The 24,146-nt window shown below is 41.4% G+C and overlaps 1 protein-coding gene across 2 annotated transcripts; it reads right to left on the bottom strand.

Annotated features, from left to right (window-relative positions):
* Window positions 1-1,111: 1,111 nt before the first annotated feature.
* LOC308224640 (uncharacterized protein C8orf48) lies at window positions 1,112-22,631 on the bottom strand. Of its 2 annotated transcripts, XM_080624787.1 has the most exons (7): window positions 22,440-22,631; window positions 20,026-20,236; window positions 18,365-18,487; window positions 12,145-12,377; window positions 10,674-10,826; window positions 9,785-9,869; window positions 1,112-1,237 (listed from the first exon to the last, which is right to left on the bottom strand). In XM_080624787.1, exons 2-7 carry the CDS (start codon window positions 20,225-20,227, stop codon window positions 1,194-1,196), a joined length of 840 nt encoding a protein of 279 aa, XP_080480913.1. In that variant the 5' UTR covers window positions 20,228-20,236; window positions 22,440-22,631; the 3' UTR covers window positions 1,112-1,193. The 2 variants fall into 2 exon arrangements, with proteins under 2 accessions (XP_080480913.1, XP_080480914.1); XM_080624788.1 differs by lacking the exon at window positions 18,365-18,487.
* Window positions 22,632-24,146: the final 1,515 nt, after the last annotated feature.

Below are 24,146 nucleotides of genomic sequence, written 5' to 3'. Positions count from 1 at the left end.
GGTTTGATTTTAGGACTTCTCAGATAAGCCCATGGTGTTTAACACCTACAAACCCCACGACACTACAAACATACCTGAAGTGCTGTTCTGTAACAACACAACATTTACCATTTTAGCCCACACCCCCAGAACCTGCTGGGAAGCAGGAATCCCAACGGGCTCTCAGCTGAAGGCTCATCAGCACTTTGTAGACCTGAAACCTTATGATTTCCAAAAGTATTTTAAGCATCCAAAGATGTCGGACATAAGTTGTGCAACAACTTATAAGGTGTACGTAAGTTCACCCTTGCCATTTTCAAAACCCAAATGGCAAGGGCGGACTTATGTACATATTTAAGACATTCCTAAAATCTGGCCCTTTGCTCTTACACGTGAGTTTATCAGAGATGCACGGAAAAATAAGTAGCAAGGCTAAAACATCTCACTACAAGCTTTCTGAAGCCTTTCCTTCCTTCTCTCCTTCTCCCATTCCTTCCTCCTTCCCCTCCCCTCCTTGTCCCTGATTTCATTTGCTCTCACTCCCCCTGTGGCTTTCACCTGCAGTTTTGGGCACAAGGGTATTAGTAGGTGTCTTGCTACACTAGCTCTGGAGGAGGAGAAAAGCATCATTTACATAGCAGGTTTGCAACATGATGGATACATTTCATACAAATGTTTTCTACATCAAAAAGATGCAAATTTAGAGGCAGGAGGCACATTCTTCCGTAATGCAATAAAAATAGAAGAGACAATTTGAAAGGCAGCAGGGACATTTACAAGCAAGCTGAAAGCAGAAAGCAAGCAAGCCTGAAACTCTATTAAAAAGCCAATATATATTTAAGATGGTATAAAAGCCAGAAGTAATTCAGCGCTTGAAAATGCAGTCTGGAGGAGCACGAGACACACACAAAGATAGGAACCAAAGATTCTCCTGCTACTGAAATCAAAGAGGGTTTTTTAATGCTACTTCACAAGGAGCAGGTTTATAGTTTGAAGTCAGTCGTCCTTACTTTAGAAAGATGGTTTTGTGTCCACTTGAGAACAGTATTATACATTTTTCTCACTTGCTGCTGGTTTATGTGTCTTAACAAACAGTCTTAGTATTATCAGGAAGTCAAAGGAGGTTTGAGTTAGCCTAACGGTCAGCTATGTACAACCAGCTTCCTATTAAAACAACACAACTGCAGTAGCTTAGGTCTGATTTCTGGCCTTCATCATTTTGATTTCAGACAGCCACCAAACTCGATGCATCCTTTATCTGAAACAGAGAATCAGAAAACAGAGTTATCCTAAGAATTAAAATCCCAACAAACCAGAGCCCATTAAAACCTCCTCCAAGGCTGGTCTCCCACTGGGCATTTTGACTGTTTGGTTGGTTAGTTTTTAAGGATTCAATGCAAATCATCATTATTCTTTTTAATAGAACACTGGTAAGGTCATCACTAGCAAATAGAGGCAAGTTTTGCCCTTATAAAAGGAGTGTTAGTGAAATCAACATTCTTCTCTCTCTTCAGTACTTCAGATTTGACAGATGCCCACAACATTAATTAACACTTGAGACTCATTTTGTTACTGTAATTTGCTTTGTTCCTCTCATACAAATAGCTTCCAAGCTGCTCTTCCTTTCCACTCTCAAACAGCTACACGAAGCCTCAAGAACAGATTTGTCTCTACTTTGCTGGAGTACTCGGAGGTACAGAGGTTCAACTTGGAGAACAAAAGACAATGCCTCTCCTAACGATATTAGAAAGCAAGGAGCAGATTTGGTTCCCCCCATTTTATATGAAGCTGTACTTTGAACGTTTGCTTGCTAAAACAGAAAGATACAAAAACACAAGCCACAGTAGCAAAGTCCATCTCTAGGCAAGGACTTGTAGCCTATGCTTGTGTAAGTACCAAAGTAAAACATCACTATTTCATGAGAAGGTTTAGTATGTATTTAGCTTACAGATATCCTAATACACTTTCAAGCAGTTTCCTCCAGCAAATCACTATTTTAAGACCAAAACCAAAAAATCCCTCAAATTATTCTTGTAAATACCTGAACCTTTCTCCTCTATGTTATTAAATGGTGGTGGGGATTAAACGTGCACTGAGACACTAGTCTGCATGTTCAATGCTCAAACAAAATACACCGAATACTTACGACTCACAAACCAAACCGAGCTTGTAAGAATAATTTATTCTCTACCGCTTGAATTCACTTAAAACATGGACAGGAAGGGAAGTTTTGCGGGGTTTAACGGAAAGTTTTCTGATGAGAATGCGTTGACATTGAAACTGCAGCAGATGGAACTTGACTCAAGTTGAAATGCGTGCTCTGTGCGTGTGCACAAGAGTGTACTCCATACAAGGACTACAAAGAACGTGAACCGTCTCAAAGTCTAAGCAGAGCACCAGAAGTCCAACCCTTTCTCAGTAGGATCCTGCAATATGAGCCAAGACATTTACCTCTACTACTACCATGGTCTCACCACTGCTCAGTAGAGGTGAATAATCACTTCCCTTAACTCACTGACAGCACTTTAATGCCTATAAAAGTAGCCTCCTCCCAAAATGCAGCTGAAGCACAAGCAGCATTTTGCAAACTCTTAATAGCATTCCTGTTCTGCTTTTTAAAGCACTCATACCTGAACTGATGATGGTGAAATGAAGTTACAAATAACATTCACTCACCTTCTTGGAACAGTACCAGATATCTAATTATTTTTCTATCTTTTCTATTTTCTGTTCCCCATAGGAATCTAATAGCAGTGGATACAGATGAGATGAGATACAGGTTCAGGCAAGTATGACAAGATTTGATTTTCATTAGCACTGAGACAATTCCACCTTCCTAGACTTTCATGTGGGTGGTGGACACTTAGCTACTCCATAAATCAGAAGTGCATTTCTCAGTTCCTTAAGTTCTTTTAGTGCAGTTTCTTTCTTCAGGCTCTTGAGAAGGATGTTAAATACATAGCCAAGTAGCACTGAAATATTCTATTGTCATAACTTCCTGATATACGACTTGCCAGTAGTGCACCATGCAGGCATTCATCAAAGATGTGGTATGTTGCACTTGCTCCCCTACGTGAAGTGAACTTTCAATGAGCTTTGCAAGCACAGATTCTTTTGTCCTAAACTACAGCAAAATCTGGCTTTTCAACTTTAAAACCAACGTTTATTTTTGCCTACGTGAACATATTGTTCCAAACTGGCAAGAGCTGCTCATTTACATCTTTTAACACCAACAGAATGCTAAGCTATAGTAAACAGTCTTTATTACAAACCAGAGCATGCTGTTAATTAGAAAAAGAGACCCTCAGTGCTCTGCAAGCCTGAGTGGGATGAACCACAGATTTCTATGAAGAGCATGAATTACAATTGCATCCTGTCAGAGCACCTCTGAGCAAACAGTTCTGTTGCAAGAGCTCTGAAGCCTAATTTTGGCCTCAAAGCATTTGGGAGTGGGGTGGAGGGGGTTTAGAGCAAGCTGTTATTTGAAATAAATAGCTCTGAAAGTGCTTACAGCTCCTCAAAGTACAATATCCTGGGGCCAAATCCTCCTGTCCTGAGTGGCAGCAGAAACAGGCAAAAAGCAGAGCGGCCTTGCTCCTCATCACAGTTAACTCTAACATGAGATTTGGAACAGGGAAGAGCAGCTCCTTGCCTTCTCCAGAGCAGTTCTTGACTTCAGAACTGCTCAGATAAATAAGTTTGTTAGGACTTGTTACACACAGCATGTATCAGAACCAAATGACTTGGGTATACTTGAAATTCTATCAGAATTATGAAAGAGTAAGGGTTTTAATTCTAGGCTACAGCTTCCTGCCTTTAAGGAGAGCTCACCTCTTCAATACTATGCCATTTCTCACCCAGGTCATTTTTCTACGTTCCAGATCTACAATCAGTGAGGACATCTCCTGAACTCCAGTGTAACAAGGACAAAAACCCCAAATCCAAATCCCCTTCAGACAAGGCAAGTCTGAGAGCAAATATCGAAGAAGAGGGGAAAATAACTCCCCTGTATTAACCTGAGAGCTACTGTGTCAGCTGATTTTGTTAATGCCTGATGTCAGCAAAACCAAGCTGCCCCTCAGTAAGAAAATACACCTTTGATTTCACTCTATGGGGAGTACTTGAGGGAAGAAGAAACCTCTCAGTAAAGAAACCCCCTAAGGCATAAACTACACTTGTTGCAGTCCTTGTTTTCCTTTTGCGCCTGTGGATAAGCCCTACCACCACAATGTTACTGGAAAATTGATTTTCTCTGGTTATCTCTTCAAGAAAAAGAGCCCTAAACTGCAGCCAGCTGAGAACAGCCTTCCCTGCCCCATGACAGAGGCAGCATCACATATCTGACTTGCACAACTTCAGATATAGATGACCTGCACTGCAAACTCTGTGACATCCGCTGCACTGCTTGGCTCCACCAACCAGCAAAGCCTCTGAGCCCCATCTATGCCTGGGGATCCTGAGGAGAAACTTGCATCACGGATGCCACAGGTGACAAGGGAACCATAGTTCTTGCTTCTTCAGAAATCCTGACCAAGGGAGAGCAACCACTGCATCCCAATGAGGCCCAAGTTCAAAGAAGTCCATGTACCTGCACTTCTGGCCTCGACAGACTATGAAAGCTTTGCTAACCTGAACACCACAAGAGACACTGAAACCACGCAGCTAGAAGGGTCCCTCTCATCCACCATCGCACTGGTAATAGTGCTGGTTATCATCTTCTCTTTATTAACAACATCCCTAGTAACCTACTGCTTTCACAAGTGGAAACTGAGAGGTAAAAGACTCCAGAAAGCACAAGAGGAGTATCAGAAAGACCAAGAAAAGAGCACTTTTCAAAGCACGCCTGGACTTGTTTCATAAAAAGACTCCAAAGGATCCACCATGAAATGCTCTTGCATTACCTGAACATGGAAATAATAAAAGAATGGCAACTATGACATTTCTAAGCAAACCTATCCTTGTTTTATCTCATTTGTAAGAGTTGTTGGCAGTTTGGAGATTTCCTACAGCTTTATGATACACATATATTTATATAGTCTCATTTGTGCAAAGTAAACCCAAGGCAATCACGTATTTTTGATCTCTGTTGTACTACTAAACCAGTGCATTTAAATGTGTTGCTCACACTCTTTCAGAAACCCACTGGCCTGTGGAAGGCAGAAGGTCAGGTCTGGTTATGGCAAAGCAACACAGCAGCTCAGTAAAGCTCAGTGGAGTTGTGTTGTTTTGCACCAATCTAATCATCTGGCTGAAGACTGTGAAATCCAATTGAAGTCTTAAAGTAAATCAGGTTCACAGACACTCAGCAGTAGCAGCCTGGTCCTGAAAGCTCTCAGCTGAAGAACCTTCCACATCTTCAGCAGCAGCTCCAGGCAGAGGGCATGCAGGACCCAGCCCTATGTGCATTTGCAGGTGGTAAGTCAGTATTTCTTTCAGGTGAGGTTCAGTGACATGGGGTGGCAGTGGCATCCCAACCACAAGTGGATTAAGGACCTCCAGTATTCCTGGAACCCAATTTACCAACTTAGCACCCTTTTTAAACTAGGCTTGTACTTCTTTTTTAACCAACCATACGATGGTGTGTTTTTATTTTCATAGCCTGTAATATTATGTCATGGGGAAATGGCAGCTCTGTTGTGAGTAGCATCTCTAAGTCACATTTTCTAACAAAGTGATGGATGTAATATTAATATACTTCATTGTTTTAAAAAGTAGGAACCATGTACAATTACAAGAAGCCCTGCTCAAGTAGCTAGCTTGCCTGCACTTGCCAGTAATGCTGTATGTATTTTTTAACAAGCTATAATACTGTGATGCTGTAAACTTACTTCTGTAGGCAAAAAATGTTCTAGTTAAAAATGTCAAGATGAAGGATGTAAATGTTCTTAAAGTGCTATCAACTAAAGATATGAATTTTCACAGAAGATTCTAAAGGATTCTGTTACACGCTACAGATCTATTTTACAAACCTATTTATGGATCATACACACTAGTCTATGTGAGAACAAACAGTACTATTTTATTACAAAATAAATGAATAAATAAGCAGTGAATATCCATGCCCAGAAGCTGGAAAATGTTTCTTTTTTAAGGTACTCTAATAAATTCTATAAGTAATTTGAAAGACAAAGGCCCCAGTACCTTACTGACAGAAGGTATATGCTCCCCCTCACTTCCCAGCCTCCCCTTGTACAGATCATGCTGCTGTCAGTGCAAAGATCCATAGAATCCTTGTGGAGGGAAAGGGAGCAGTTAGCTAGCTGCAAAGCAATGCAACTGTAGTATTTGTAACATTAATGTACGTATTTACAGAATCAAACCACATTTTAAGTATGGTGGCATTCAGAAGATCAACCCTGTTGCAGGCAGTGAGAATGTGCATGTAGCCTTTACATTAGGTCTCACTGAGCAGAGACAATACAAAGTCCTTCTCTGAAAATCATACTGAATGGTGATAAAAATCACAAATGGAAGAAGGCAAGTATGTTTCAAATGATTTAAAAATACATAGCTGGAAGTACTCCAGCTCTTGCTGGAGTGTGTGTGTAGGATTTGCAATAACTGAAAGCTACAATTCAGGTTTCTCACTGAAGAAGAATCCGGGCACTACCAATTTCCCAGGGAACATGATCCCTTCCAGCAGCAAAACCTTGTCCTCAGTGCACCAGCTCAGGAGTTTTGTCAGGCTCCCAGTACAAATAAGCGAGCTCAGCTCCTCTCCTTGGAAGCTGATCAAACTGGCTATGCTAAAAAAGTAGATAGAACACTAAAGTGACTCTTACAAATGACAAATACAAAGCCCCGTGGCCCAGCAGATGGTTAGAAACAAGGCTGAGGAATGACTGAGCCTGGAATCAGGCTGGGTTTTTTATAGAGAAAGCGAGGGCAGATGAATGTGGAAATTACATTGCTGCTGTCCTCAGGAAACTGATCTGAATGATAATCTGAGGAATATAGATTTATCCAAAGAGTCAGTTATGACCGATAATATTGCATACACCTAAACCAAGATATATACGGTAAACCCTTCTGCATTCATACAAAGTTCAGAGCAATGAACTCCACCACATCACAAATCATTGAGAAGATTAAATAATGCAACCATGTGCAGCACTAAGCTAGAAAGCAAAGCTCCAAAGTACTTTTAATGGGCAGATTGATTTGTTTCAGTCCTAGAGCTGCTTACCACATGAATCAGCCCTGATCCACCTCACTCCTTTTATGCCCCAGCAAGCACAAAGGAGCCCATGAATCAATATTTCTTGATCACAGTTTTAGAGTGTTTCTGTGGATCAAAAGAAAAACCTACTGCTGAGGAAGTTGGGAGGGGGTAGCTCCTGTGAGGGGAAAAGGAAGAGACATGATCCACTGTTTGGTTTTGCTTCTCCTGCGTCCTCCATGGCAGAGTTTTGGGACCTCAAAGCTCAACCACTGCAGGAATGTACAATAAATTGAGAGATTAAGATCACTCATGCCATTATACATCCCTAATAGCTGCTACAAGAAAGCAGAAGGCAAACACTCAGATCTCACAGACATTTTCGATAAGCAAAATAAATGACAACTGTAGTAAGCAATAGGAAAACACATGCAAAAGACATGAGCAAAACACATTTTGATTTTTCAAAGGAGCTATCTGAATTCTTTGTAAAATTTATGCAAACAGGAGCCATATAGCTGCTGTGCTGCGAGCAGGAATGCTATTTTGCAGACAAATAGTCAGGTGCCTACCCCAAATAGCTCATAGTTCAGTGTATTTACATAAAAGCTTGACAAGAGTTGTGAAGAAGTATTTCAGTGTGTCCAGAAAGCATCTCTGTACTGAAAGCAGAAAATCAATGTGCTATCTTTTACTTATGGAAATAATTAATCTGTATTTAGAGTCCTGGAAGTCACTTTCTGTGGTTGTTGTAAGGGCTGAAAGGTGCACTCACTGCCAATAACAACAAAATTACAGTTACAAAGGATCTGACTCCTGACATCACTTCTGTACCTGACAGCCTCTATGAGACTTCTCATGAATAACAGGTATCCTTTGCCCAGTGTTGAGCTGATTGCTGGAGGCTTTGAAAGACTAGAGAGAAACAGGAAGTACAGCCCAAAGCAAGGAACAGGGAGGGAATAGCTCAAAAGAACAGGTTTGTAAGATTGGAAGGTAGAAAATTTAAAGGATTTAAACATTTCTAAGGATTACAGAGTGATGGGAAGAGACAGTAGCTATGTAAACTTCAGTGACAACTCCAAAGTTAAGACCAAGCTTAGGGGAATATTTTTGTTGGAATACTAAACTTGCTGCTTGCAAGAAACCAGAATGAGCTGCCCACGAAGCTGTAAGGACAGCTAGCCCTGAACAGCTTAGGGCTGTTATATTTTCACTTGAGGCTTGACCTACTCAGGATCAATTCCCAGTGAAATCACTCAAGGCAGGTTTTTAAGCACCAAAAGGCAGATACTCACTGACATATGTCAGCTTAGCTAACTATATCCAAGCCTTTCTTTCCAGGTATTCTATTGATCTGTGAGAAGTGAAAACAAGAGGCTAAACAGCCCTCACTCTTAAACAATAGAAGAAAATAACTACATAGGTATAAAATATAAAACCAAATCCAACACTATATACTTGTCCCAAAATGGGAAAATAAAATGCAACAATAAGACTTAATTCTATTCAGGAAGAGTTCATCAATAGGATATTCCTCCAAGGTTCCCACAGCTTTCAGAGATCTAAACACACAGAAGTCAAGAAACTGGAGACTGAGGAAACAGTAACTTCATGACCCACACAAGCCCAACAGTCACAGGGTCACTGCAACAACAATGCAATGAGCTCTTCCTGTCAGCAGCGCTCACAAAGGTGGGCTGCACTCATACCCACAGACCAGGAGACACCTGAGGCTCTGGAGAAGTTGACTTCATTGTCTAACCTACTGAGATCCCCAGCATAAAACCATTTTATTTGGATGTGTGCTATACACCAATCCCTCATCCACCTATATTCTTGAGAAGCCAGTGACTTTGCCATCAAGAAAACAAATGACAAAGGATTACAATAAGTTTCAAAGTGTATTAAAAAAAACAGTCAAAAATATTATTTGGCATCTTAATCCCACTTGAATTTATGTTATTCATTCCCATTTTATGTTGCTTTTTCTCTTCTTAAACACCTATGCTACATAGGTCACATGATTCATTTATTATCATTTCTTGTCCTGTTGGCATCCACAGACTCCTGATCAATTTCTGTTATAGTCTCACTATTTGAGTTCTATAAATAGAACATTTCATTTTATTCCTTTCTGTAGTCACTTTGCAACCTTCTTTCCCTCCTCCACCTGCTGCTCTCCATCTACCATGAGACAGTGGGCAAAGATTGAGTTGAGATTCAGTAATTACACCTCCCTACCCTGGAAAAGGGAATCATTTATTTTTCTTATGGATGGAAGCAGCTGTGAGCTGCTCTGAAATCCCACAAGCAATCCCACAAAAAACAATCCTTACTACTTGTCAGCTTAATAATAGAAAGTGTTGGCTCCCATCATGTGAAAAATGTATATAGCTGGATCACAATATATTGCAACATTTGCATTTGGATGAATAAAGAGCTGAATCACAACCCAGACACCAGCATGCTGGGCACAGCCGGTTCCACCTGCACGAATATTAAAGCATCACCCAATTCATCACTGACAAAACATGTCATATCCACAGCCCTTGGCATTCAGATGGGACTGCCTACAGAAAACTACCCCCGTTCTTCATGTCCCTGAGTTATGTTTACTGCTTTCAGGCCTGAACATTTCCTGACCTTTCAGCCTTTGCCTTAGGTTCCTGAGATCCGCCGAAGGTTTGGGTAAGCTTCCAAGTGCTTCTCCTAGAAGCGTAAGCGTATCCTGAAATAAAAAGGAAATAGGGATTATTTGGGTTTGGAGTGAATGGAGTCAGGAGTGGGCATTATTAAATAACAAAAAACCAAACTTCCACCCTGCTCACAAATACAGAGATCAATCTCAGGGCTTCAGGAAGCACTACTTGTTCATTGCTCAGAAAAGACCTCCTTTCAATCTGATTTCCTTTCAAGAAAGGAGAGAAGAGCTCTTCCTGAAGGAAGATCATCCTGAGAAGACTCAGAAGACCCAAGGCATTCTATGAGTTGCAGCTTACATTGCCTACCATCTGCTCCAGATTTATCTGCTAACAAGAAAGCTGGACCCTTTGTGACAGTAGACACAGAGAAGGCAGTTCTTCCAAGAAGCAGTAACAGTCTATGCGAGAGGCCTTACCCACCATAAAATGTTGCAGTGTCCTATCCTGAGACTTCCAACACCAAAAGATGAGTAAGAAAGTAGGGGCACAATCACCTACTATCACATTATTTTGTTACTTATATTTTGTCTTGGACAGTCCATCAGAAAACAAGCTGTGGAGAAATAATCCAGACATACCCACAACAATTACAGGACATCCTGGGAAAGACCTTCGGCTAATATAAATAAGGAAGCTCAAATGACTTGATCAGTATGTTAGTCCCAAGCATTTTATTAATGAAACGGAGCCAAATTCTATTTTGACTTGCACCGCATCAAGGTCAATCTAATCCCACTGCCCAAAGTCAGAGGGAAACCTGGCTTACAGATTTCTTTAGTTACTGTATGGGTAAGATGTACCACAACCTTTCTTTAACAACATTTGCTTACTCTGAAGTAAATCTGTTCTTCCAATTTCTCTTGGATTAAAGCACTTTCCATAAGAACCTTCTTTCTTCTGCAGAAGGTGATCTTGGCTAGCTCTGCCTCCTTCTCCTGACAGTCAGGACACACCGAGGGATCGTGGATCTGAGCTTCTGTGACCTGAAAAAAAAGACTTCGATGCAATGAGCAAAGTCTGCCCCAGTAAAATATGATCACCCCATTAAGAAGCAGCAATAAAACTACAGATACAGTCTAAAGACAAAGATTTACTTTGGTAGGAAGTTGTAAATTATTTCATAATAATACAGTACTGCTCCTACAGTACTACTTAATTCCTTGGTCAGTTTACCCACCACAAAGTCTTAAGCATTACACAAATCCCAGCATTTGTGCATTTATGAAATAGCAATAATATTCTCTTATGTAATTTACACAGATTCCACCTGGTTACATAAACCAAACAAGCTACTACAAAAGCAATGGAATCAATCCTAAAATGTCAAGTCCCAAACCTCTTCGTCTTCTTCCTTGACGACTTCTCCTCTGCATAAAAATGTTATTACATTGAGGTAAAGCCAGAAGCAAATAGACACAGCAGTCAGCTACGGCTCTTAGAAAATGTGTTACCACATTGTAAGACAAATAAGAGGCAATAAAAATTCTACAAAATTCGGATGGTGGGTTGATTACCATTAATACAGTGAAAGAATGCAGATAGCTGAAGCATCAGAGCAATTTTAACAAAGAGGAAGCCTGAAAAACTGACTTTAAAAGTATCACTGCTGCTCACCTGGCACAGGCTTTTGCAGGGGAGTATGTTATCACTTTTGCTCTGCTATAACAATAAAGCCAGCAAATGACTTATCTTAAGGCTCTCAGATGCAGAGCTGAAAGGAAGAGCCATGTCAGAATGTCTGTTTTACAGGAGGGAAAAAGCACCGGGCTGGTGAAAAAGAAAAGCACTTTGAACTGTGTAAAAATGACGGATGCTTCTTAATAAAGGAACTGATGTCACCAAGATCCTATTGGGCATGTTTTAATTCTTAACATGACCTAATGTCTAAGCTAGAAGCAGGGGGAGGCTTTGTTTTTGGAATACTTCTAATACTGGAGTCATAAGCAAACAACATGCAGAATGCTTCCATAAATAACAGTTGCAAACATAACCATCAAAGCAAGCTGTTTTCTTCAGCTGATCCAGGGTTTATTGTGGACTGCAGTAACTGCCCACCCAGCCTGGCTCAACCCCACAAATCAGGACTTTATCACCAGACAGTGTTTTGTAATGATGGGTTGTTTACCAGCAACAGTTCTGCAGCAGCGTCAAGTAAATGAGAAAGGTAAATCTTGAGATACAGAGCAAAAATCTCTCTGAGGCCTGAGTGTGCCATAAGGGCTGCCTGATCTGATCCTTATTTTACAGCTTTCTCAAGCAGTGGTTCTCCCAAAAATCCATATTGTTTCTTCCTTGCAGTACCTGTTTAATAGTCTCCCTGATATTTTTCAGGCGGATTCTGTTCATCAGCCCATCAGGAACAACGCAGCTCAAGTCACTTGTGTCTAGTTTCTTTGCTGTCAATCCCAGCTGCAGCTTTCTCGGCTTGTCACCATTTGTCTGCTTGGAGATCAGCTGCTGATGCATCCCACTTATCTTCTTAGTGCAAAAGGACCTGAGAGCATCCAGTTCTTCATCTGAGAGTTCACTCATTTCTTTCAGGCATAAATCAACAAAACAAAAGTGTTAATCACTGTATTAAAGAGAAGAATTACTGGTCTTCTATCCCTGCAATCCAATAAAAACCCAAGCCCAATGCTAAATCTAAAGTCAACAACCGTAATAACAGCAGTGCAAAGTTTAAATACAAACCTGGATGATAACTGTAGGAATAAACATCTGTATGAGTGGTCTTCCAAAGAAAGGAGGGGATAAGAACCCTGAAGAATTAGACTACTTAATGATACAGCACATATACATTAGTAAAGCAAGTACTTAAGTACTGTGATGTTAAACAGAGTTTCCATTACTGTCTAATACAGATTCAGCTTCTTCCTACATAAAACTGCAACTTGCTAAACCAAAATTACTTTATATTTAAAGAGAGCTACTCACCTAGTAACTCTGAGGAGTAACTCATAAGACACTGAAAAATCAGGGCAGCACCTATTGGAGTAACTCTGGAAAACACCTCAAATATATCGTGCAACCTATAGTTAGGCTTTTTAAAAATTATACTAGAAAATACTTCCCTCTAAAGCTTCAATGATCATTTCCTAAACTCTATGACCTTGCTTAAACAACATATTTCATTTTCTCTTATCCTTCCCAGTGGCACATAATTACAAATAAAAAGAGAGCTTATACTTCAGATGAGCAGGCAAGGATGGAATTACAGCTTCATTCAATGCTTAGTGGGAGATTTTCCACAGGCTTAAACACAGCCAATCAGTAGAGTGTTTCATGAGCATCATGTAACAATGCTGAGTAGTACCACGCTGCCCTAAGATACCACTGCTTTCAATTACATAAACAAGGAGAGTACCTCTCTACCTTTATTACACAGGTTTTGCTTTTATGCAACTACTGAGGCCCAACTAAACACTTTAAGGTGTGTAATTAAAGGAGAAATGAGAAGACAAAACACTGCTGTAAGCATTACTAAAGTCTCATGAATACGTTTGCATGTAGCTAATGCTAACACACTGTTCCCATCTCAGGGCTCCACTCTGACAACCAAAAGAGTCAGTTTGTTTTCACTCAAAGTCTTCAGAAATGGATTATACTGCCCATTCAGCTGGAAAAGAATAGGAAAAAGGATTTTTCCACTGGAAAACTTAAAAAAACCCCTCCATTTCAGTGCTTGAATTCAGTTTTACTTTTTCTAGACAAACACTGCCTATTTCACAGTGTTTGCCTGCAATCAGTGCATTGGTATTCCAGTCTTGTGGGGTTCCCTGGCATAACCACAACAAATCCTTAAAACACCGAACAACATGAACGCAGAACTTTGCCTAAATGTGTTGCAATGAGTTTAGTCTCAAGTACACAAGACAGAGCTGTGGAATCATGCAAGGGATCCAAGCATCTCTTCAGAAATGCAGTCAATCTCTATAAAGGATAAGGGGATCTCTAGTTAAGCCTAAGCAAAGCAGGAATCTTGCATATGGGCTCTGCTGAACATTTGTGACAGTTTAATACCATCCTAATTCATTCACTTAAGTTCCTCCTGACATCCAGAAGCCCATTTAATTCAGAATTGGTTTCTAATAGTGCACGAATTGGGAGCTGCCATACACCCACTCACCTGCTCCATTTGCACCTACAGACTTGAGAAGAAACAGCAGCAAAGAGAACAGCATTTTAAACCTGATTGCACAACCAATTTCAAAAGGTTACTTGTTTAATATTAATTCATGCTTAACAGTAAATAAGCTCAATGAATAAAAACAATCAAGGATCAAGGACTGTCATTTTACTGGAACAACAAAAAAAATTATGAGAATAGTCAGGACACAGTTAAAAGTTAAGTCTCTGAGTGCACAACTGTTGATACTTTCAGATTTTCTCCTGGTTGTGCAAGGTTCACCTGTCCTTCAGCTGAAGGAAAAGAGGATCTCAGTACTTGCTGTGGTGCTTGGATTTATTTCTTGTGCTTTTCACATCTTCCCTCCTTTCCATCTCCAAACTAGACATGCTTGAACGCTCCATCTCCATTTGTGTGGCAGACTTAAATGTCACTGCACGTCTGCCCACAGAGAACCCCTGTCAGGGTCAATTACTGTTCCAGAAGTAGATTTTGCTGCTGCTTGGCTGCCCTGCATCCTGCATTCCCACATTCCCCTTGCTGGAGAGGAATAAGGCAGTAAGAGGTGACCAGAGCAGCAAAACCAGACACCAGAACAGGCATCCAGTCAGAGCCATGTATCATACAGCAGTAAGGTCACAAAGCACAGAGTATGAGAAAGTGAAGCCCAACAAACTGGACCAAGAAGCTGCTGTGATTAAAGCAGCACTCAGTGTGTACCCACAGAGATAAGCTTGTTTCCATGTCTACGTTCTAAACCCTGCTGTGCAGTTCATAACTGACCTACATAGACTTTGCTTTCTGCATGCAACTACATCTTTAAGTATGACATTTTAAATCTGTATGAGTGGAGGGTGAAAAGTAAAGAAAAGCTTCACTGAGCTTCCTTTTCCTTTGATGTTTAACTGATTTAACAGGAAAATAGGCAGGCACTTTGTTATTATTATGTGCTACCAATACTCTATTTTAAAAAGAAAAAAATGTAAGACAGTTAAAGAAGTAATTATGAAAGGTAGGAACTGGTAACTAGTCTTCAGGAACATTTTAACTGTGCATTTCAGGATGTACGATTGAGGCAGCAGTTCAGATTAACATGCAGGCAGCACCTCCAGCAAACACAGTGTTTGAAAGACTCGTGCAGGTAACACACCACTGATACAGTTGAAAACACCAGGCTATTTACTGGCTTTAAATTAATAATTGTAATAAAGTTCCTCCAGCATGGTGAAGGACACCCTCAGTTTCCACTACCATTAGTGAGACAAGAGAAGAGCAAGAAGCCTGCAGAATCCACATCTTTTGGAAAAAACCTCTTTCCCAGTTCCATAAAGACATTCATGAACTGGATTCACTTTCTTTGCAAGCAGAGGTTACCATTTAGATGTTTCTGGTTGGAATTCCCCCGTGTAGCCTACATTAACATTATCCTACTACAGAATCATAACTGAAGTTTGAAGTCTCAGGGCCTAACTAGGTCTGCAGGAATCCAATAACCAGTGCATGTTATCAAGCAGTAACCTCTGGTACTGAAAAACTCAGGAATGGGAAAGCACCAGCACAGGCTGTTAGATACCTGCTCCCTTCACCAAACAGAGCAATAAGATGCTTTCTCTATGCTCATAAATAGACTACTACAACTTTTAATGAACACTTTCAATAAAGTGCTACTACTATTACTTGGCAAATCAATAACCAAACACTTGGACATAGGGAAATCTGTTCACAAAGTGAATATGAAATAGATCAACTCTGAAATACTCAGGACAAGCTGGAAAAAAATCTGATGGAAAAAAAGAAATTCTTATACTTCCCTCTTTGTGCAAATGCCAGCAACTTTCACCTTAACACCACAAACCACAGGTATTTATGTGCCTGTATCTACACTGGCCTTTTTTACTTACAGATCTCCCAGCATCGACACTACTATCATCGTAACAATAATGGCTTAATGGGTGATATTGACTGAACTGTATTTCAGCCACAAAACTGTCTGATGCTGCTCAGGCATTTCTGTGCCTCTAAGTGACATTAACAACTAAAGCACTCTCTCTTTTGCTAGCAATAGTGCAGTGGTAACACTGCAGAAAAATAAATGAGCAGCGTTCAATGCAGACATATTACAAAAGTGAGAGCAAACCCCTGAACACAGCATAAGTCAGAGCATTAAAAAGCCACACTTGGACTTTTACATACTCCTAAAGAAATGCAGTTTCCTGCAGTAAAGGTGGCTGATGGTCTTTAGAATAATGCAAATGGAAACAGGGACTTACAGTCATTTTGCGATGCATTTATCTAATAACAGCTTGTTGCTACAACACTGGGGTAGAGGGGCCGAGGAAGACAGAAAGGCAACTGTGACAAAACTTCACTTCTCTCAAGGCCAGCAGAAAGGGTTTTCCTCTTTCACCCCACCAAGAAAACCCTGACAAGTAAGAATATCCTGCCAGGACATTCCCATATGCAAAACAGGAATCCCCCCCTTTAATCCTATCAGTAGTAAGATAATAAAAAGAAGTTCTGTTTTATTACCTAAGACAAATGCAGAAGTACCATGCATGCTCAGCACACAGAGTTAATTTTGCTGAGTTTACTGAGGGGAATAATGGTAAGCCCATCTTCTATTTTATTTAATAAAAAATATCTCCAATTTGATAACATAACAAGAAGCTTAGGGGTTACCAAGTACTGAATGAAGTTAAAGAGCAGGAGGCATTTGTAGATGTTAGTATCCAGAAGCTGCTGTGCCGATTTTGTTTCTATATTAATATTCCGCAACAAAAACAATGTAGTACTTAGCTGAGTATGACTGATGCTGATGAGTTTAGGGATAACTTGTCAATCACATGACAGAAGCATAAGCATGAACCTTATTTTCAGCTCTTAATGTTGACAACAGTTGGGAAAAGCATGACAATGCACCTAAGAAGTGCTTAGCTGCCACAATGACAAGCAACAAGACAAGCAGACAGAAGACAACACAGCCCCTTATACATCAGCACAAGCTAATGAAACAGAGCTTGCTACTCAAGACTGACTGCTCTGACTCTCCTCACCCATCAAAGCCCATAAACCAAAGGAAGAACATCCCCTCATGCAGAACTACAAACATCTGAAATTAAGAGATGATCTTCCCAACTGTTATCTTTCAAAGGAAAGCTCTGCAGAGATGGAAAACTTCCTCCACATTATACCATTATTTATCACTCATTCAATGAGCTCACCATGTCCTTTCCATTTCCCTATGAATCAAACAGTCTCAAGATTCTGATGTAACAATAATTTAGAAAGACTCTACTATAGAAGAGATGCTCTGCTCTGTATTAACTGTCTTCTCACTTGACTACATGGCATTCTTGGAAATCCAGTAATAGAAAAGACAAATGCTGAAGATGAGTCAGGAGCGCACACACTGACTCACCACTACTGTGAATGAGCCACACAATTAAGAATAGCCTAAAAATTATCTTAGGTCATGTTTTGCTATGATACATGTGGATGGTTTGACGATGCTTGTGGACAAATACAGTACTATTAGGCACCTAGGCAGGAGGATCTCCCCAGTTCATCAGTCCTACAGGTGACCTGCAACACTTCAGAGTTCGATCACTTTTTATGTACATACAGACTGAGGAAGATTCCCCTCCTGCTTCAATTATATTTGCTCAACTACAGCTTTCTTGCTCTTTTAAATTTGCTTTTTTCTTTTTCTTTCTCATCAAAAATAGTATCTCTGACCCATTTTTTAGAAAGACTTAAGCAGGACTTGCATCCCACCATCTGCTCTCACAGTTCCTTGCATAACCAGTACATGCAAACAGAATCCTTCCTTCCTCTCTTCCCCTCTCCTCCTCCAGTCACTACATCATTGTGTTGGGTAAAGCTGCTCTATTGTTCTTGCCAAAATTGGTGCCCTGCTGCCTCCCTCAGCTTGGGAAAGGAACTAAAACATGGCAAGGAAGTAATTCAATAATTAGCATCACTGATAACACAATTAATTCTGAAGTCATGTCTATTTTGGAGGGAAAAGCCCCACAGTCCAAGTACCTGGAGAGAAAAGGAGAAAAGCTAAATAGCCAAGTAAGATTTTGAGGATTACAGTTGAATTTAAAATGTGGATACACTTTTTAATGTATTTATCCAGATCTTGTGACAATGCATCACTACAATAATGTCACCACTTCAGAGGCAAAGCCATGTGTGTGTTACAGGACACAAAGTGCTTTCTGAGAAAGCATGAAAGAGAAACTTCATACTTCATTACGTAACTAATGAAACCAGGCTGATTCCTGGCTGAACTTTAACAGCTTGCACAGAAAAATTAAGTCTAGTTAAAAGTTTACATCCCCTTTCAAAAGGAGCAAGAATTACAACCTCTACTAAAGTTACTGAACTCACCAGCATGAGTTTTGATGACCAATCTGTCTTGCTTAATGTCAGATTTTTTAGTTATTAGACCAATCCAGCGTTCCACAAGATCTCTTTCTGCAGCTGCAGAATCTGCTACTTCAGACTGCTCATCTACAAGGAAAATGAGGGAGCTTTGAACATACATTGTAGAGAAAACAGGACTGCAGAAAAACAAAGTGGGAGGCAAATAATCCTCCACTTGAATGAGACAGATTTCCCTGGTGAGGGAAAAGGAACCCCAAGGCACAGGACTATACAGGCAAGATCAGTGATTCTGGGGTGCTGAGCAAGCTGCTGTCACATGAAGTGTTTCATATCACCCACTTCTTATCGCTCCACTGAATAACAATATAGGATACACTGAAAAAAACAGAGGCTACTGCTTAGAGTCTGTGACACAGCCACTTTACCTGTAATGCCAACTTAACCTCAGTCTACCTCCTCCCGCATTCAGCCCATCACTTTTTTTCAGCCCTGCACAGGCTCCTCCTGTGTGGCAGGACAAGTACTCTTGGGAGTGCAGGTCAACTGTTTTGAGGAATGGATTCAGGTGAAAAATAACATGAGACAGGGAAAATAAAGAATCTCTATCAGCTCCCTGTTCTCTAGCTTGTTCCAGTACAACTCCAGTTCCACAGAAACTGAGGAAACAGCAAAGACATGAAACAGAGTACCTGGGAAAAGACTCAATAGGTCTAAAAAGTCACTATAATGTCAGCAAGATGCATATGGCATGGTCCCAGTTCAAACTACTGAGCACACTACGGAAGTGCCTGACTTCTCTACTCTGTTTTCAGGGTTTTCATCTCAAATTCAGTGGGCTTATACAAGGAAATAATGTGCCCATGACAGGTTTTCTGTAGCTTTTATTATTTATATATGCTGTTCGCAGCAAGATATACTGCGAAAAGCATTACATTTCCAAAAATATTCTCCTGGAATGATTCCCTAGTTTCTCATTTAACTGGTAGTATTCAGAAGACTCCATAATTTTATGAAGCATTAACCTTGTAAAGATAAAAAGTGATAACACTTATTAGAAAAGCTCTCTGCACACACAGCATGTACTCCTTGATGCCAGAAATAAGGATTTCTGTGTTAGATGTGAAATAGTTTAAAATAACCTGTTATAGCTCCAGAAAAGAAGGTTCATTAAAACCCTCTTAAACCTTGTTTATTAAAACCTATTTGTAAACCCCCAAAATTTTAAGCAAAACTGTTAAGTCTCTTAGACCCTTCAATTATATCAATGTAACAGGAATTGACACTAAGGTAATGATCATTTCTATTCAGATTTTTGAAGCTCTGATACCTAAATCTATATCCTGTGCTACACTATACAGGGTTTATATTCATGTATGCACATCTGACAGCAAATTCTGCCCCACGTTGTTGGGATTTCATGCCTAAACCATATTTCAGAAGTATTCCTAATGATAATGGTGCTGGTTATTATTGCAGAGCAAAAAAAGCCCACCCAAGTCAAACATTGGATGGATGAGCGATCTCTCTACTGGACTTGTCTATAATTTTTACATTTTTGCTGATTTGAATCCCCACTGCACAGATTTAGAGAGGTCTCAAGCATGGCAAGCTCTGCATACCTGCATGGTTTTGGCCTGCCAACTGTGACATGCTTTCCAACATACCTGACACAGCAGAGCCCTCCAAATCCTCTGTGGAACACGATTCAGGTGGGTCACTTTCTCTCTGCCAGTGGGCTTCCTCCTCCTCACTGAAGGACTCAAAGGTATCTTCCAAGTAGTGCAAACCAGAGCTGCTATGACTCTGGCTCCGTTCCATCTGCTGCTTTTCGCAGTCACCAGAGCTATCTGCTGGGGCAGTCAGCATGGTGCAGCGCTGGAAATAAAACAAAAGCACATAGCAGGTGTGACTGGATTACTTATAGCACAGGGGACATGTGGAGGACTGTTACAGCTCAGCTCACACCCAATTTAGCTGCCCCAACAGGTGAGTGAAATCTCTACTTCATCAGCACACAGGGTCCAACCAACACCCTTCAAAGCTCTACTGCTCATAGGAGTAGCACTCAGTAAGATGTGCTGGGTAAGCACCCAGTAGCAATTACCACTAAACACCAGCAATGAATTCTGAACAGCATTCCTTTCCAATCTGTAGTGAATTACAGCAACACTCAGATAAATTCACTCATTAAAGCAAAAAGTAATTGAAAAAAAATTGTATTTTTTGCTCTTAGATTAAGCCTCTCGCCACTCAAAGAGCAAAGCTTCCTTGTTCTGCTTCAATTAGTCTAGAAAAAAGAAAACATAACAAGCACCAGCCAGTTGATGTTCTCAAATGAGTCACACTCCCAATGTGAAAAAGAGAAATGAAGTTCTCCAGATTCAAGCTCCAACAACAAAGCAAACCTCAGACAGTTACCTATCATGTAACAGACTGACTTTCAAGCTTTGCTCTTACTTATTTTACCCTCTTTTATTAGAAAGATGAAATACCCCTTCTTCCTTTGAATTTAAGGACCTAAATAACTTTATCCAGAAAAATTCTGCTCTAATTTCTTCCCTACTCTCATAAAGTCAGGCGAGTAAAGGTCCAGAGGTTTTCTTCTTAGGTTTGACACAATCCTCAGAATTAAAGAGTTGTTCTGATCTTGCATTAAATATTAATCAATACTAAGTAATTATTTTGCTCATTACACCACCACTGATCCAGGCTGGAATTAGTTATTAAGACCAGGTCTGCTGGAAGAAACCATAGGAAACGCAGAGTCAATCAGTTCTCCATCCCATAGCTGACCTAAGAAGTTGTAGCTGCACAAGCAGCGTACAGATGGTGAAGGAGTCAGAAGATGAATTCCAGCAAGTAACATGACTGGCTAAACTAGAAATGCTTTGTAGTATCAGATATGACTGATATTAGCTGATTTTCACAAGTGAAAAATAGGTGTTGGCTACATTATCAGCAAATAAATAACTCAGAAGCCGTAAGTACACTTATAAATAGGAAATAAAACATATTTACAGGCAACTTTAAAGTTGCATCTGCTATCACACAGCTTTTATTCCTCATGAGGCTGAGGCAATATCTACCCTAACAGCCTGGCAGAAAGCAAGCTTAGTGCTTCAGGACAGCTTCTGAAAGATAGAAGCCAGAGAACTGTTTCAACTGCTTTCCCTAGAACCTTTTTGCCTTACAGACACGGTGACAAAACCTTGACCACCAAGGCTGATATGGCACCAAAACCAGAAAGAACACTAGAAGTAAACCTGAGGGGAAAAATGTTACTGCAGCACACTACTCATGAAAAAGGCATTTTCACCAAGTAACAGGCAATTAAAACTCTTCTCTCTGCACTTTCTACTTAAAACCCAAATGCATCAGAGGTAAAAGGGTGTTTGTTGGGGTTTTTAGATCGTAGAATGGTTTGGGTTGAAAGGACCTTAAAGCTCATCCAGTTCCAACCCCTACCACAGGCAGGGACACCTTCCACTAGAGCAGGGTGCTCCAAGCCCCTGTGTCCAACCTGGCCTTGAACACTGCCAGGGATGGGGCAGCCACAGCTTCTCTGGGCACCCTGTGCCAGCGCCTCAGCACCCTCACAGGGAAGAACTTCTGCCTAAGAGCTCATCTCAATCTCCCCTCTGGCAGGTTAAAGCCATTCCCCTTGCCCTGTCCCTACAGGCCCTTGTCCAAAGCCCCTCTCCAGGTTTCCTGTAGTCCCTTCAGGCACTGGAGCTGCTCATAAGACCTCCCCGTAAGGAGCCTTCTCTTCTCCAGGCTGAAGCAGCCTAATCACAGGTATGAACTCTTCAAAACTATTAAACATTTACTTTAGCTGACAAATTCTCTTTAGAAAACCCTGCCAGGAACCAGACCCTTAGTCTATCTGTCACCACACGGCTAGCACAGACATCAGACCTTCCTGAAACCTCCTCAGGGACGAGCCCCAGCACCTCCACTCGCCCAGCTGGGAGGGCTTTGTTGGCCAGGCCGGTAACGTGCCACACAGCGTGGACCCCATTTGTGCCTGCCCCCCTCCTCCTCCCCTTGATACCCAGCACCTTTCCCTCCGGCCTCACACAGACTCCAGGCGCCCTCCTCTCCTCACACCGCCGCCATGGAGGGGCTCCTTACCCAGGCCCACACGGTCACAGGGTACCGGCAGCCCTGGGCCCCGGCACTGACAGAGGCGGCCCCACTGCGAGCCGAGGCCGCGCAATGTCCGCGGAATTCCCGAAACCTTCCGCCGTGCGCTTAAAACACCGGCAATGGCGGCTCCCACCCCGCAGCTCCGCCCCGGCGGGCCGCGGAGCTGAGGGAAGGGCCTGGAGGGCAGCGGGTGGGGCCGGCGCGGTGAGGGCGGTGCCGCCACCTCCCTCATGTGTGCCCGTGAGGCGGGCAGGGCCTGAGGAGGTATTTAGTTAAAACAGGTCATGTTTTTATGTGGTTGATACTTTTCATGTTAGAAGCGCGGCCGGATGCAGCCAGGATAGGCCAGGGACCGGTGTGGGTAATGCAAAGCCCTGCGTTGGCTTAGGGTGCTCGTTGCAGCATAGCTGCTGCCTTGGATGCGGCCTTGACGTGGAAATAAGGTACAAGAGGTTTGTCTTTCAGGGTGTAAAATCTAGCTGTAGCTTGAGGTGCGACTTCAGTAGGTTACCTCGTGATAAAAGCAGCTTTTCTGTACACTGTGGTATTGGTTTGATGCTGCTGGTTCAGGTTAGCTAACACCACTTTTTTCTTATGGTGAAATTGTTCTTTTCATCAAGAAAAGCTTATTCTTCAGTTCTAGGGTGTGCAGTGTGTTGCCTGGCATGCAACCTGTTGCCTGTCAGTTGCAGAGGTGCTTTATTCTCATAAGCAGCTTGTGCTGTATTTGGACTCACTTCCCAAGGTCTCCGCTTGGCTGGGATCCTCAGGACCCTCTCTCGTGTCCCTGAGCACAGCACATGGTGTTAGCAGCTCAAGTGATCTCTTCCCTCTTGAAAGAGAGGACTCTGTGCTGCAACTAAACCTGTAATATAAAGAAAGCCTAGCCAGCATAATGAGATAGATCCACAGTGTTGCAAAGGAGTAGATAAATGCACTGGTGCAGAGTGTAAAGCGAAGTGGAACAAACAGGTCTGCCTACAGGTTTAAAGATTCAGTTGTTCCCTGCTTTCTGCAGAGCAGACTGCCTGGTGCTGGTCCTTTTCATTTAATCTAGCTTGCTACAAGAGATTAAAGTCATTTACACATGCTGAACACTTCTTTTGTATTTTCCATCCATACAAATTATGGTGGTGATCAGGGACCTGTGCAACTGCAAATGGAAGGGGCAATTACCCATGCTGCAGGAAGTGGGAGTCAGCTGAATAGCAATGAGACCCAGGCTGTCAACATGATGGAGGGAGGAAAATTAAATTAAGAAAGTGGATGCCATTTAAATCAGCAAACCCTGCATTGTGTACTAAACCTCTCCAGCCCAAAGACTCACCTTTCATTGATTGCTCTGTGTTGTGTTCCTTCCCAGGAAAGCAATGTTGTGAACAAGCTAGCAAGCACCCAAGCTGGGTAAGATCAGTATCAGGAAGAATCCCAGAGGTAGGCTGACAGTTTTCATGTTCTGGGTTATAAATGATGGTGAAATAGGGTTGGGAGAAACATTAGCTTTTTGTTAAAGTTCTAATCGAGGTAGTAACACAGAGTAACTGAGATCCTCACAGCTTCCACTGAATACCTCCCTGGCAGCTTGATGCTTCATTATTTATACCTGTCCTTTGTTTTTATGGACTTTAGGTTATTACTG

The sequence above is a fragment of the Psittacula echo genome, assembly GCF_963264785.1.
Source record: "Psittacula echo genome assembly, chromosome: 8".
NCBI lineage: Eukaryota > Metazoa > Chordata > Aves > Psittaciformes > Psittacidae > Psittacula > Psittacula echo.
The sequence above is the reverse complement of the archived record's forward strand: the minus strand, read 5'-3'. Positions and strand labels throughout refer to the sequence as shown.

Excerpts from the sequence above, each read along its gene's own strand:
- LOC308224640 (XM_080624787.1), bottom strand. The coding sequence starts at position 20,227 with ATGCTGACTGCCCCAGCAGATAGCTCTGGTGACTGCGAAAAGCAGCAG. Across the intron at positions 12,378-18,364 it reads GGTCATCAAAACTCATGCTG|AAATGAGTGAACTCTCAGAT; the intron begins GTGAGTTCAGTA and ends TATGCCTGAAAG. Across the intron at positions 1,238-9,784 it reads CCTAAGGCAAAGGCTGAAAG|ATAAAGGATGCATCGAGTTT; the intron begins GTCAGGAAATGT and ends TCTCTGTTTCAG.